This window comes from Orbicella faveolata, unplaced genomic scaffold (assembly GCF_042242905.1).
Source record: "Orbicella faveolata isolate gen_17 unplaced genomic scaffold, um_ofav_v1 contig_46, whole genome shotgun sequence".
In the NCBI taxonomy this organism is placed as follows: domain Eukaryota; kingdom Metazoa; phylum Cnidaria; class Anthozoa; order Scleractinia; family Merulinidae; genus Orbicella; species Orbicella faveolata.
In genome coordinates this window covers 25,665,001-25,680,506 of record NW_028301576.1, presented here as the reverse complement: position 1 = coordinate 25,680,506, position 15,506 = coordinate 25,665,001, and the positions used below count along the sequence as shown (strand labels likewise).

Here is a 15,506-nt window from a genome sequence, read left to right as displayed (position 1 = left end):
ACAAAAGGCACTTGTTACACAGCTTCAGTTTCAGAAAGTTGTCCTTCCAGCAAAAGCACCAACAAAGGAACACTTTCAGCAAGGAAAAACTGTGAGAGGCAAATGGGTTCTTTTTTCAGCTGAACAGCTTGCCCAACACTTACTGGAAGTTCTTGAACTCAACAGCTTTCAAGAAACAGAGCCCAAAAATGAAGGTGGACTCACCTACCGGAGTTCAGATGATCCGGCCAAAACCTTATCTGAAGAGAAAGCCAAGCTTGCAAAGAAGCTAACAGATTCCCGTCAAAAGGTCCTAATTACCCGAAGCAGAAAAACGCTTCCCCAGTTTTGAGAAAATCCTCTTCTCCTTGTTGGAAAAAGGGTCATGCATAACTGCATTGAGGATGGTTCTGAGCAAGCAGAATGGTTTAATGCAACTGTCTTGCACCTTGCTGAAGGTGTTACTGCTGGAGCAGATCCTGAGTACATTATAAAATATGACATTGATGAAGATGATGACGAATGGACAATGCCATTACTTAAAGATTTAGACAAGGGGGATTTAATTTTACTTAACTAATATTTACTTCAACATATTTTTTGGAATTGTGTAGTTCCATAAATATCCATACCTCCTCCACAGAAGGGTCTTTTAACTCAGAGCAGCCCCATTTAGCTTGTTACCATGGAAACAGGCACCTTTAATGTTATTATTCTGGTCTGTGTTATTTCAGATTGAATATTATAAGATTCCATTTACTTGATAAGCTGACATATAATACCAAATGAGGTGGTTGCCATGGAAACAGAACCCTTAATCCCTCAACCCTTGATCTCAGAAAGGCTAGAAAATGCCAGGTTGTTTGTTTTTATTCAATACTTATTGTCTTTTGATCAAAATTTGCCCTATTTCTTAGTATTTTCTGTATTAATTAATAATGTGACGTCTCAGGGTTGTCATGGCAACTTGATTGATGCATAGGATGATAGCTCTGTCAACGTTCTACATCATGGCCAAGTTTCATGGCCATAGCTTGCTTCATTCCAAAGTTATGGCTGAAAATGTAATTCATAGTGTTAATTCTGGTGCCACTGGAAATTCATAAGATCCATACTTGCTCTTGTATTTAAATGTCCATAAAAATTGCTAATTAAGTAATATTTAAAAATTCATAACTCTGCTTCTAAAAGGCTGATTTCCATCATTCAAAAAGCAAAATGTTCAGAAAAATTGGGAGAATGTTTTAGCAGTGATTTCAAAGGTGATGAAAATTAAGGAAAAATGGGCTAAAACTCCCTATTATCAAACATAAACTGTTTGAAACCAAATCAAATGTCAGTTATTCACAACAATAAATCTATGACGTTTATCTCTTCTTAATTCTTGACTATTGGTCAATGATGATGATAAATGTTTTCTCTGTCTGTCAACAATCTCCTCATTGTGATAGAAATCCACGAGAAAGTTGTAAACAAAGTGAACAGGAAAAGACTGCATTGTTGCACTTGGCAGATGTTTCAGGCTTTTACTATTATTTTGACGTTCTTGGTAACTTGTCTTGATTGTGTCTCTCTGAAGGCACAAATTAATATTGTGGAATTCACAAAGTTGCAATTTATGGGGATTTGCAGAGGTATGGAATCTGTCGCCAACCACATACCGCTGGGTAGACTGCGTCAATGGATGTGGTAAAGCAGGACCTGCCTCAAGGGACTTGCTAACAAGTTTGTTTGCACTGAATTCTGCAGTCACCAGTTCAGGAACACTGACCTGTTAAAAAAAGTGAAAACAGGTTTATTTTCAAGGAGTACACTGTCTCAGACTCTATGCTATCACCTCATATTTTTATAAACTCTTTATAGGCTAGTGACTGTAGCGTTAACGTGTTGAAACTGATCACTTCATTCGAAGGGACGTTTTGTTTTACTGGTTGCACTGGTTTGTATGGAGCAGTCAAAAATGGAAATCAAAGCGTGACTCCATTCAACATGTGGTCTTAAAACAGCAGTACAATGTGTTACATACGAGTGTCCACAGATGGGCCAGAAATAAACAATACAGGATAATGACAATATATGATCAAAATATCCAAAGCAACATTCAGACAGTCAGATTAATGTTGATCATAGATCTAGCTCAACATTAAAAAAAATTCTGTAACAGCTCAATAAACTAATATAACAATTAATAGTGAAAGTTAAGTAATAATAATAATATGACAACAATATTGTATCTCCTTTGGTTTAGTACCCAGAATGGGTTTCTCAAAACAGCCCAAATGGTCCCCCCAAAACTGTGATGCAATGGCGGGTTCCCTAAGGTCCAAATGCCAAGCAAATCCACATGGTGTATCATTCACCAAAGGGAGTGGAGGATACTTTAAGGAAAGGTATAGATCAGCAGCATCTCTAACAGATTCCTGTTAAAGCAGGAACTTTGATGCCACAGTTGTCTAAAAGGAAAACATTTCAAAGAAAAATCTGTTTTAGGGGTGGGAAGCAATGTAAAGGTATCAAATAAAGAAAAGTAGCCTAAAAACCATATTTAAGTTTTCCTAAATGAATCCATTAACTTTCTACAAACCAAGACAAAAACGAATACCAAACATGAGTTTAACACAAACATTGTTTTAAAAATTTAACTGTGTAAGTTTGCATTAAGCACATTAAAGTTTTTGTTCTGTACCCTCCCAACTGCATTCTTAGCAGAGCTCCGGGCCACCAAGCAGAGCCGTGAACACTTACATTTTGTGCAGAGACTCCAAGGCACTGACATTGAATTTTTCTTAGCCGAGGGTCTTTTGTTTTATCTTTTTTGAGTTTTTAGAAAGCCAAACAATATAAACAGAAAACCTGACCGCAAAGTTACAAAACTCAAATTAAAATTTTTGGGCGTTGAACAACCTGCTCCCATAGCTTTGCCTTTAGGATTGGCTAAATCTATGTAAAGAACATTAACGAACTCTTTTATTGTGTAAGACCTTGTTTTGTTTGCACAGATACGACACAGCTTGATATAGCATGTGATACCACATGAATATAATCAATTGTAAATTAAACTTTGATCAGTCCTTTTGCACAGCGAAGACGAGAACACGAGATCGCATTTTTACAAAGTTTTATGTTGTAAATAGGGACAAATTTCAAATTAAAAGGAAATTATTTCAAATACAATCTTGAAGTTTACTAAAATCTATATATTAGTATTTTAGGCTCAGTATCCTGGCAATTTCAATGCAAATGCATCACAGATCATCAATATGGCAAATAAGAGAAAATAATATACTACGGTAGTTTTTTTTTTAATGTGATGTAGAGATGATAAAAAACAAATTGTAACACACCCCATGACAGCAAACCATGTGATAGAATCCACCAGTGTGGCCACATACATGGGTGAAACCATGACATGGCAAAGATCCAGTAAGCAATGAAGAGTAAAGGGATTGAAGTCTTTGGATAAGCAGTGCCTAATGAATAGGAGACATAATAACATAGCATCATGTTGACATTCAAAGTTTACAAACCTAACTTTTCTATAATAACAATTAACAAAAAAATAAAGAATGTCACGTCACGTCATGTCACATCATGTCATGTTGTGTCGTGTCGCGTCACGTCATGTCACGTCATGTCGTCATCTCTGAGGTTTCTTCTTATAAATTATGTGAACAGCAATTGTTGTATTTGCCCCCCTTCCCACTTCAATATGCCATTTAAATTAATAAAAAAAGACACCACCTAAAACAAAATGAATATCTGGTTCATTGTGACATTGTTATCACAGCGACACCCTTTTGGACTGGTTAAATGCATAATGATAAACACAATGTTTTCTTTTACAAAGTTCTTTTCAAAGGGCATGTGAGTCTGGGAGATAATTTTTAACAATCTTAAAGCACCATGTGCTCAAAACAGCACATGATGGTGAGAACACATGTTCATTGCAAGATGATTGAGGCAACTGTGAGAATTGGAGCATTGAATGGTGTACTGGTGAAACCACTTTCCTGGCACTATGGTTAATTGATATCCACCTTAAAATAGAGTTAAACATCTGCATGGTAAGCAATTATATATTTTTTTATTTCTAAACAATGCTGATAGTACAAGTGATACCCCAAGAAAGCAGTTTACTGGAAAGCGGCAGCAACAGCAGTGACAAGGAAAGTAGTGAAGATGAAAGTGACAACAAAAGTAATTGTGAAGATGTGGGTGACAAGGAAAGCAGTGAAGATGAAAGAGACAACCACAGTAACCATAAAGATGTGGGCAACAAGGAAAGTTCTGATGAGAGCAACATCCTTTCCAGCACAGATTCTCCCTTTTCAGAAGACAGGAAGAAATTGTTTTTCCCACAAATAACTTTGTCAGCATTGTCCAGCACTTTCCACTAAATTTTCCTTTCGAATACAAAACAGCAGTTTTACCAAAACATGATTTAGCCATGGAGCCAGCACATTCTACAGAAAGCTCCAGAAAATTGAGTTCAACCAGGCAGTCACACGTTTGTTGGACTGATGGAGAGGTTAAAATTCTAATTGCAATTTACAGCAGAGTACCCCAAACATGACAGGCCATGAAGGACAGGATAGCTGCAGCACTTGTTGCCGAAAGCAAAGAAATAAAAGTACAACAAACAGGCAGGTACATTGAACTCTCTAGCTACTCCCACACCAAGTCCAAGTTCCTCTTTGGCTGGCCAAAGTGCAACTAACACAGCAGCAAGAAGTAATCATGAATCGGAAATGGATTAAGAGTCACCCCTGTCATAGGCACTATCTAGAAGTGGGACCAGCAGAAAAAAGGAAAAGAACAGTTGGGAACCTGACAAAATGCATGGGACCACCAGATGACGATGAGGATGCCTCAACAGATGATGAGGAACTACTTAAAGACAAAAAGCTAATTTTCAAAGACAGGAAAAAGTCAGATTCGAAGAAAAAAGTCGAAGTTGAGTAAAAGGGATGACAAACACAGTAAGGATCAAAGCAAGGTAGAAGAAATGTTGAAGGAGCTAATCATGGTGCAAACAGAAGCTGCAAAGAGAGCAGAAAAGAGAGAAAGAGAGGAAAAGAAGAAACTGTTCCAGTGTCTTAGGGAGTCTGACAACCGTAACCAAGAGGTTGCACTTGGTGCTGGCCAAGAATTAGGCACAATCCTAAAGAAATAAAAGTTAAACCTTCTTTCTCCATGTTCACAAGGTTCTCTATCGTTACAGTTTTGTGACAGATCGTTTGAATAGTTTGAGAATGAATTTTCCCAATTCAGTTTTTTCAGACTTACTAGATAAGCAGAAATGGAAAATAATCTTAAAGTATGACATATATAATTAAAGTACTTGTTCACGAATATAAATGTTATAAACAAAGTTACAGATAGAATTAATCAAAGTGGATGCTTTCTGTTACATTGCTAGCCATTATTTGGAATTTAATGCTCAGAAGTATGAGCAATTTGTATTTTTTATTTTTACTAGCAGAAAAAACTATGACATAAAATATGTGTTTCAATAGAAATCTACATGTCAAATAATATTATTGTAGTCTCTAATTTTAACATTTTTCAGCTTAATAAAATGACAGTCTATATTTCAGAAACAGGCTACCTTAAGGCTCAAGTTCTGCTGATTCCTCTTGGTCTTAACCAGACATCGGAGTTAATTTTAAGTAAAGTGTGAAACCCCAATCAGAAATAAGATCCCACTATCAAAATCAGTTTAATCGGCGAGAAAGGCAATAACAGCTTCCCATATGATTCGTTTCTGCCCGAACGACACCTGGTTACCACCACCTTAATCATCTCCATCATCAGAACTATTGTCATCTTCAAACTCATTGCCCATCATCTTCAAACTCGTTGCTGAATAAAAAGCAACTTTTGTGCAAAATACAAGCTCAAGAGAGCATGTGGAATTTTTGGTGTTTAAGATTCTTTTCGGCCCTTAGGTACAGTGCACTAAGTCACATACTCTGACATCGTGAATACTATTGGCCATCCTGTGCTGTTCTCTATAAATTTACCAGCAGCATCGACTCCTTGCAAATTAATTGATTAGTTTTGTTTCATGTTGAAATAGTCTTCATGGTTAACCTAAGGTGCTTTTATGGTGATATGGGAACCATCTATTTCTCCAACAACTTTCGGACATCCAGCTAAACTCTCCACTCTCCTCATAAGCAGTGCAAGATCAAGTGGATCACCTGGGAACTGAATAAAATCATTCTTGTGGCATATTAAGGCTCCCATGAAGTTCTCACATATCTTTATTACAGTAGATTTTCCTTGTACAAAGCTTATTCCTGTCGTTTTATGTGAGTTGCTGGTTCCCAGTCTCCATAAAGTAATTGCCATGTGCTTGTTCAAAGCAGCAGCCTTTTGGAAGTGACTATTTTCCGTTGAAAGGTCTGGTCCAACCAGCTGACAAATGTAATCAAATGTCACCTCTGAAACATGGAACTCATTTTTCCACAAGGGAAACAAGACTCTCTTCAAACCAACCCTGTTGTCTGGGATATATCCATGCCGCTCCTCTTTGCCACATACAAGCATGCCTCAGTCTTCTAACCTTTTTTGTGAGGAGAGCAGTGATTAAGTCATGCCATCTTTTCTTAAAAAGAAAATACATGTCCAAGGCAATAATCTAAATCTCTGAGCTCTCTGGATAGCAATGATTAGAAGAAGAGCAACTATCATAAGGACCACATGTTCAGAATCCATAGCACACAGCAGGCACAGAAGATATTTTTCCTCAGACAAAAGTCAGACAAGTAAAAAATGGGCTGTCTGAGTTTATCTGTTTTTTCTTATCAAATTGCAAATTGATTGACAAACTTTAGACAAGAAGCCATCTGGGAAATATTTTATTCAACAAGCACAGTTTACTATAGCCAACTTTTGTTTACTTACTTTTACAATGGCAAAATTCTAATGTGACCTTAACCAACGAGCATCTTTAGTATACAGTGAGTTTGTGTAGGGACCAATCTCACTGCCTAAGGCCTCAGCATCATTTTCAGTTTGGTTGAGTTACCTCAATACACAGTGTGCCTTAGTAAGGCCCAGTCTCATTTACTATAGCCTTAGCATTATTGTGTTGAGTATCCCAAGTATAAAGTGCGTTTGAGCAGGAGTGAGAAAATATTTTGCTATTTTTGTCTCATAATTGTGAATTTGTCAAAGGAGAAACAAAACAGCACATTCACAGCTGAAATGCCAGTCCAAGCAATTAGAATGCTATATCCAAACACAACAACATTTTAACTCTATTTTCATCCAATTTGAAAAGCTTGATCAATGAAACAATTTAAAGTTCCTTTCTAACTTCATTTAACGACATTTACAAAACATTTTTGATGCAAAATAAAGGTGATCTTATTGTCAAGGAAACTGGAATTTGGTTTTTAAATGATGACAAAAGTCAAAGCTGGCTTGGTCCTTCTCCAGATGGAATCATAGAGGAAAGTGGACAAATAAAAACTGTTCTCGAAATAAAATGTCCTTTTAAGGGAGGCCAAACTGTTCCATACAGAAATGTTTGTATCAACCACATCTCTAAACCACGTCAAAAATGTTCTGTACATCTACTCAGCAATGTCACCATGTTGTTTGGACTCCTACTGGCACTAAAGTTCTCTTGAGTGAAAGAGCTGATAGTTATATCGAGCTACTTCTAAATTACTGGTACAAATTTTGGAATCTTGCCTCTGGTGATACACAGAAAGCATGACGTGAGGTTGTCTTTGGTCTAAAACAAAAAAGGCAAAGAAATTGCCACAGAGAGCCCTGTATAAGTTTCGTGTCCAATTCTCTCATTACCCCAAATGTTCTCTCTCGTGATGATCTTTTTTTTACACTTTAATTGTGACTCACACTACTTACAATGGTACGTCTACTTACACTATTTACAAAAGTAATACAACTACTAAAGTAACTTTTTTATACAATTCAATTACTAGCGCACTACTTACACTACTTACAATTCAATGCAATTACAGGTGCTACTTACAATAATACAATTTGCATAACTTACTCTAAAAAACAATACGATTACTTATTCAACTTATGATACCACTTATGATTACTGAAGTTTTTCTTGTTGATATTTTTTTCAGTTTCATATTTAATCTTAAGTTTTGATTGCAGTCGTTGAATTTTAGGAAGTGTTTGGCTTCTGCAGTCCCACAAAAATAATTTTCCAATTACCATGAAATAGTTTAATAAATTTGATAAAGGGCATTGTTTGGATAAAACTCCAAATAAAACCTTTTGTGCAGAAAGATGGATTGGCTGATCCAATAGATGGTACCAGTACGATTCAAAATCACTCCAGAACGTTTTGGAGTGAGGGCATTCACAGAAAAGGTGATATAAATTCTCAGGTTCATCATTAAAAAAAGTACATGCATCTTAATTCTAAATCCAATTTTGCATAGTTTGCTGTTAGTGTAGAGAATAGAATTACTTACTTAGTATTAGAAGGCCTTGTGTACAAGAATTCCCTCTGGACTGTATTTATTCTGGATTCTATAGGCTCTACTCCTTAAGATTAGGCTGTCTCAGACTCTACCAACCGAGGATTACAAGGATTCCGAAGGATTCACTTCGTACACATTTTCAATATGGCTTCTCATACAAAATAATAACATTCAACGTGTCCCAAAAACACATTCGGTCTCATGACAATTACATCATCGCGTACACTCCCCCCGGTTGACCATGATAGAATGGTCAACAGTTCACTCTGTTGAAATCAACTGATCAAACTAGCCTTAATAGACAAAAAACTGTCCTCAGATTAGCGAACAAGAAAAACTATGAAAACAACAAACAATGCTCAACGTTCACAGTAAACTTAATAGTTCAATGTTCATCTTGCAATTCTGCGATCCACTCTCGTCTTAATCGTTCTCCTTCAACTGCGGCCTTGCGCCGTTCTCGGTTTCCTCTCACTAGCCCTTGTGCGGACTGCTCTCGCGGTTCTAGTACTGGCTCCGGCTGGGCGGTTTCACTAGCAGCACAGCTCACCTCCAGTGGGTACAGTAATTGTAGGGGCCTTCTCAAGAGACTCGTTCTCTTTGACTTCTTCGCTTGGACTCTGACTTCAGCACCTCGATTTTGTCCGTCCTTGCTTGTCAAACTTCTTTGTTTCCTCAGACCCCTCAGGATCAATTAGCCATTTTGGCCCATTCCACCATAAGGTACTAACCACTAGTTCACGAGAATGCATACCCCTGGAGAGTATGTCCACTGGGTTGTCTGATCCAGGGCAATGGTTCCAGCACTCTGCAGGTACGAGCTTCCTTATCTCATCTACCCAATGCTGCACAAATTGTTTCCACTCCTTTGCACTCTGTACAATCCAATACCAGGCTACCTTTGAGTCGGTCCAACACACCAACTTGCTCATCTCTATCTCAGAAGTAAGGGCTTCCTTGACGCTGTGCATCAGTCTGGCAAGAACGACGGCTGACAGCAATTCTAAGCACGGTATGGTCTGGTTAGAGAGAGGTGCTACTCGTGTTTTTGAAGCTACAAATCTGATGTACTTGCCATGTGTGGTCACAATGCGCAGATAGACAATCGCCCCATACGCCCTTGTAGATGCATCACAGAACCCGTGAAGTTCACTCATAACAACTTCCCCTTCTATGTCGGTGTAATAACATCTGGGAAGGGTGAAGGGTTTTACATCCTGTAGTTGGGCCACAAGTCTTTGCCAGGTTGACTTACAAGAACCTTCTAGTGGGTCATCCCAGTCCCTCTTTTCCTTACACAGCTCTTGAAACAAGATTTTGAATTGGATAGTGATTGGGGAAATAACACCAAGTGGATCATAGAATTTGGACACTGTACTGATCACATTTCTCTTTGTAGGCTCTACTTGCCTTGCCAAGGTAGCAGTCTCTGTGAGATCAAATACGAGGTTGTCATTGTGAAAGTTCCACAGGGTTCCTAATATCCTTTGTTCGCCAGGGTCTTCAATGACTGGAGTTCCCAAGATGCTCCTTGAGTAGGTCATGTCCTCCTCTTCAACATTGTGTCCATCTGCCATCACTGTCTCAGCAATCTGACACCTGCCAACATCCTCCTTCGGCTGAGCTTCTTCGTTCCTTGAAGCTGATCTCTCATTGTTCTCAATTCTCTCACGCAGCTCTTCAGAATTGGTGACAAATTTTCGCAGATTGAATCCCGCTTCCTTCAAATGCAATTTGGACTTCACATAAAGCTCAAAGGTGCGATCCACATCACCATCGCCTGAGGTCAAGTCATCAACGTAAATACTCTTGAGGAATTTCTGTGTGAAGCTAGGATCACACTGTTCATATTGTCATATGTGATGTTTGATAGTGGCATTCAGCAAAAATGGACTTGAGGATGGACCAAACACAACACGTGAAAACCTTAGAACAACAACTTCAGGTTCAGCCTTATCAATGTCCTTGACCCACACAAACCGGAGTACATCCCTGTCTTCTTCAGTGATGTGAACCATTAAGAAAGCCTTCTCAATGTCTCCGACAAGAGCAACTCTGTAACTACAGAACCTTAACATGATGTCAAAGATGTTCTGTGTGAGTGGAGGACCAGCATGTAGACACTCGTTCAATGACGCTCCATTTGACCTTGCTGAGGCGTCGTAGACGACTCACAACTTTGTGGTTGACTTGTCCCTCCGGATGACCACATGGTGAGCGATGTAATATATGCGATCAGACTCTGGCTTGGCCTCCTTGTCAACAACTTCAACAATTCCTCTCTCGATTTGGTCTTTGATGACACTGTCATACTCCTTCAGGATGTCGGGCTCCTTGCGTAGTCAACTCAACAAACTGCTTAGCCTTCTCTGGCTTAACTCGTAATTATCAGGGAGCGGTGGGTGTGTAGCCTTCCACGGGAGATTAACTTGATAGTGCTCTCCTCTGTACGTCAACTTCTCTAGGAATTCTTCATGAATGCTGGGAGTCTTTATGCCGAGAGACTCTAATTCCCAAAATTTCTTTAACTCTCCTTCCAGACCTTCATAGGGAACTTCATCAGTGGCACATTTCAAGACATGGGTTTCCACAAGATTGCTACTCTGCTGACTTCCTGAATCTCCGTGACAAACAGGGCCTGAGAGTACCCATCCTAGTTTAGTATGAATAGCTGTGGGACCCTGAGTTCCTCGGATGGTGTGACCAGTCACAAGATTCCAATAATAGTCTGAACCGACCAAAATGTCAACGTTGAGAGTTTCTCCTTCGGCACAATAATCAGCTAGTCTTAGACCTGAAAAACAGACATTGTCATTCACCACTTGCTCAACAGACTGACCCTGCAAAGGTTGGCAAATCAGAGGCACAGTAAAGGCTGACAACGACAGGTTGGGTCCCCCTTTCAGTTCGATCCCCAGCGATGCAACTTCCACGAATGCAACTCTTTCATCTGTGGATCCAAATGTCTTAATTGAGACTTGTTCCCTTTCTAACACTGGTAATTGAAGAATGTTCTTCAGGTTGTCTGTCAAATAGGTGCGCTGACTACCACTGTCCAAGATGATTCTAGCCTTGACCTTGCACTCTGGTCGCTGAGGATTGTAAACAATAGCCTGAGCCGTTTGAAGTAACACTGGTGTCAAAGAATTTGAGTAACAGACCACAGAATTGGTACCTGGTTGCATTGTTAAACCTTGCTGTTCTGGAACTGGTGTAGACACTGTAGGTGCAGGGTAGGTAGGTGGCACTGCGTTTAAATTACTTTGACAGATACTATCATGATGCTTGCCATTACACTTATGACATTTGGACTTGGATGGACAGTTGCGGCTTATGTGATCCCTCCGAAGGCACACAAAACATCTTCCATACTTCTTCAAAAGATCTAGTACATCAATCACTGTTTTGCAATCCTTTGATGGGTGTTTTCCTTTACAGTAGGTGCAGGTGGGACCATTGGAATTGCCATTAAAAAGGCTGAATGTTGTCCCTGGATCCCTTTTGGTCTTATTAGGAGGCTTAGGAGGCAAAGACTGATTTGCATTCACAAAGGGTGCCCCAGCTCTTTCTCTTGCCTCTAGTTCCCTCTTAAAGATCATGAGAAGCTGGTCCAGTTGCCAGTCGTCATTCCCCATTTCTCTAGTAATAACAAGAGGAAAGTCCTGTGGTAGCTTAATCATCAAAATGGACGAAAGTAAACCACCATGTTTCACGGGGAACTCCCAATGACTTTAGGCTTCTGACATTTGATTCAACAGTGTCATGGAGCTTCCGTAAGCTCCTCATGTTAAGATGAGATGTTACAGTGTCAAGGTTTAGCAAAATCTCCATGTGACGATTAATTATTTGCTGCTTATTGCTGAGTCTACCTTTCAGAATTTCTATTGCTTCATCATAATTCGACGCTGCTAGAGTCAAGCCTGAAATTACTTCAGCTGCTGACCGTTCAAGGTGCGAAATCAAGTAATTAAACTTGTCAATGGCAGAAAGACTTTCGTTTTTATGCACTGAGGCTTCAAAGGTATCCCAGAAAGAAATCCACTTACTATGATCGCCGTCGAATTTCTTTAGTTCCAGCTTCGGTAGTTTGACTTGTGTCTTTCTCAGTGTAGACGCTGAAGAATCCGCCAAAGAAGCACTTAGAGCCAAGGAACCATTCTCATTTTGACCTGAAGCACCTGGAGGCGAGGAACCATTCTTGTTTTGACCTGAAGCACTTGGAAGCGAGGAACCATTCTCATTTTGACCTAAAACCCTTGGAAGCAATGAACCATTCTCGGTTTGACCTTCTGAAGCTCTCACCGGACCTTCTTCTGTCGACGTGCTTGCTGGCACATTTGGTTGCACAGGAAGATTCGCAGCAACGCCGTTTATGTTTGCATTTGATGACACAGCGTGATCTATGTTAGCTATAGCCAGCTGGATATTTTCCTCGACCAAATCTGCCTGCTCTATTTTGGCTCCGATTTCCACTTTGTCCACAAGGGCCAAAATTTCCATGTCGAGTTGTAGAAGAATGGTCCGTTTCTCCTGAAGGCTTGCCTTTTGTTGATTCAGTTTGACCACGTGCTTGGTGATTTCTGACAAGTCTCCACTGGCGAGGACTTCGATTGCAGACGTAATAATACGGGTTGTGGTGGACCTGTGACCTCCATGTGTCCTTCGCTTTCTAGAAAGTTCTTCGGCCATTTTTTCCTCGATGAGATTTGCGGAATAACACAGAAATTCAAATCAGCTTCACTCACCACTCGCTTGCAAGACTCGTTTCAATCGGCTTCCATCCGGCTCAAAAGAACCATGTACAAGAATTCCCTCTGGACTGTATTTATTCTGGATTCTATAGGCTCTACTCCTTAAGATTAGGCTGTCTCAGACTCTACCAACCGAGGATTACAAGGATTCCGAAGGATTCACTTCGTACAAATTTTCAATATGGCTTCTCATACAAAATAATAACATTCAACGTGTCCCAAAAACACTTTCGGTCTCATGACAATTACGTCATTGTGTACAGCCTTGACATATGACTCCAGTGCAACTAAATGTGGTAACGAGAAGATTTCTCTAAATTGTTGGGTTGTGAAATTAAAATCACTCTTCAATTTGTGGATAATATTAGGAGGTTGGGCTTTTTTGGAAACCAGTAGCAAGTAATAATCTTTTGACTTTTTGTCTTTAATATCGCATATTTTATTTTCAATTATAAGTGGAGATATGATTGGTGTATCTAGGCTGATTTCTTTTAAATGTGAAGGTACATGTACAGAATGATGGAGGCCCGCCCATTGTAGAAAATTGCTTTTGTCGATTTTGTTCAAAAAATAGTTAGACCTCCTACAGGTTCTAACAGATAAAGTAAATACGTCTTCCAAGTTGCATTTGAATCATTAAATAGTCGTTTTAGCCAGGCCAACCTTAAAGATTTCACCATGCTTTCCAAATCTATCATTTTTAGAGTGCCATTCTCATAATTGTTTATTACTGACATGCGAGTTACTTTGCCTGTACCTTTCCATAAGAACTTGAATAACAATTGATTCAGTTTATTCAAAATTTCCTTTGGTGTAGTAGGTAGAAAACATATGTAGACGAACTTGGGGATCAGAAAAGATTTTATTTTAGTCACTTTGCCATAAATAGACAGGCCCCTAGAGGGCCAAATATTAATGAGTTTTTTAATACTATCTAGCCTTTCAATAAAGTTCTTTTCCTTTAATAATTTCCGATCATATGTGAAATATACACCCAGAGCTTTAATCGGGATTTTAGGCCACTTACTAACAAAATATTCTTCTTTACTTTCTTTTAAAGATCATATCCACATACCCTCAGTTTTTGAGCAATTTATCTTGAGACCGGAAATGTTTCGAAACCAGTCGAGTAGTTCAAATAAAACTTCGGCTGAGTTAGTATCCCCTTATATCGCCGTGGTGTCATCAGCATACTGTAAAAGTTTAGTTTCTTGCTCTTCTCCGATATAAATTCCATTAATGTCCGAATTCTGTCTAATGGCAATAGCCAGTGTTTCTACAGCTATTACCAACAGATATGAAGACAGTGGGTCTCCCTGCCGAACTCCTCATTCCAGTGTAAAGAAATTTGAAGTCATACCATTGTTCAATATACAGCTTTGTATATTTTTATAGAAGACTTTAACCCAGTGAAGGAAATCTGGACCAAAATTGAATGCCTCAAGGCATTTAAAAAGAAATTCCCATTCAACACTGTCAAATGCCTTTTGAAAATCAATGAATAGCATTAAACCGGGAATGTTTTCTTTCACAGTAAAGTGCATGACATCATAAATAGATCGAATAGTTTTGCCTATAAAACGATCTTTTACATATCCTGTCTGATTAGGATGAATAATGTCAGGCAAGACTTCTTTTATCCTCGATGCAATTGCTTTGGTCATCATTTTTGTATCTACATTAACAAGGGAGATTGGACGCCAATTTTCTAAAAGTGAACAATCTTTCCCTTTCTTTTCAATAAGTGTGATGATTGCTTGTTTTTGAGAACTAGACATCTCACCTTTTTCAAAACATTTATTAATGCAGTTTGTAAAGCTATCGCTAATTACTGGCCAAAATGTCTTATAGAATTCAATAGGAATGCCATCATTACCAGGAGTTTTACTATTGTCCAAGCTATCAAGGAGACGAAAACATTCTTCTGCTGAAATTTTGTCTTCGCAAAATTTTTTCTGGTCTTCAGAAAGTGTGGGTATATGTAAATCATTAAGGAAAGAAGAAATTTTCGTTGCAATATCTGGATCGGTAGTACTGCTTTTGTACAGGTTTTTGTAGAACCATTCTTGCTCCTTTAATATACAAAATGGATCCGTTTTAATTGCTCCGCTTATATGAAGTTTTCTCATATGCTTTTTTATATGATTTCTTTTCTCGAGGTTTAAAAAGTATTTTTTGCTCTTTTCTCCATGCTCATGCCAACGAGCACATGCACATATGATTATTCCTTTAGTTTTTGCTTCATAAAAGGTTTCTAACTTTTCCTGAGCCACATTAAAGGGAGTTACGTTAGAGTCAC

At 38.8% G+C, this 15,506-nt stretch overlaps 2 protein-coding genes across 2 annotated transcripts; both read right to left on the bottom strand.

Moving 5' to 3' along the window:
• Window positions 1–9,082: 9,082 nt before the first annotated feature.
• On the bottom strand, window positions 9,083–10,534 carry LOC149099165 (uncharacterized). Its single transcript, XM_089276776.1, has 2 exons — window positions 10,383–10,534; window positions 9,083–10,286 (listed from the first exon to the last, which is right to left on the bottom strand). The coding sequence occupies exons 1-2, from the start codon at window positions 10,532–10,534 to the stop codon at window positions 9,083–9,085; spliced, it is 1,356 nt and encodes a 451-aa protein (XP_089132902.1).
• Window positions 10,535–10,798: 264 nt separating this feature from the next.
• On the bottom strand, window positions 10,799–12,091 carry LOC149099164 (uncharacterized). Its single transcript, XM_089276775.1, has one exon. It carries the CDS (start codon window positions 12,089–12,091, stop codon window positions 10,799–10,801), a length of 1,293 nt encoding a protein of 430 aa, XP_089132901.1.
• Between the last annotated feature and the right edge of the window lie 3,415 nt (window positions 12,092–15,506).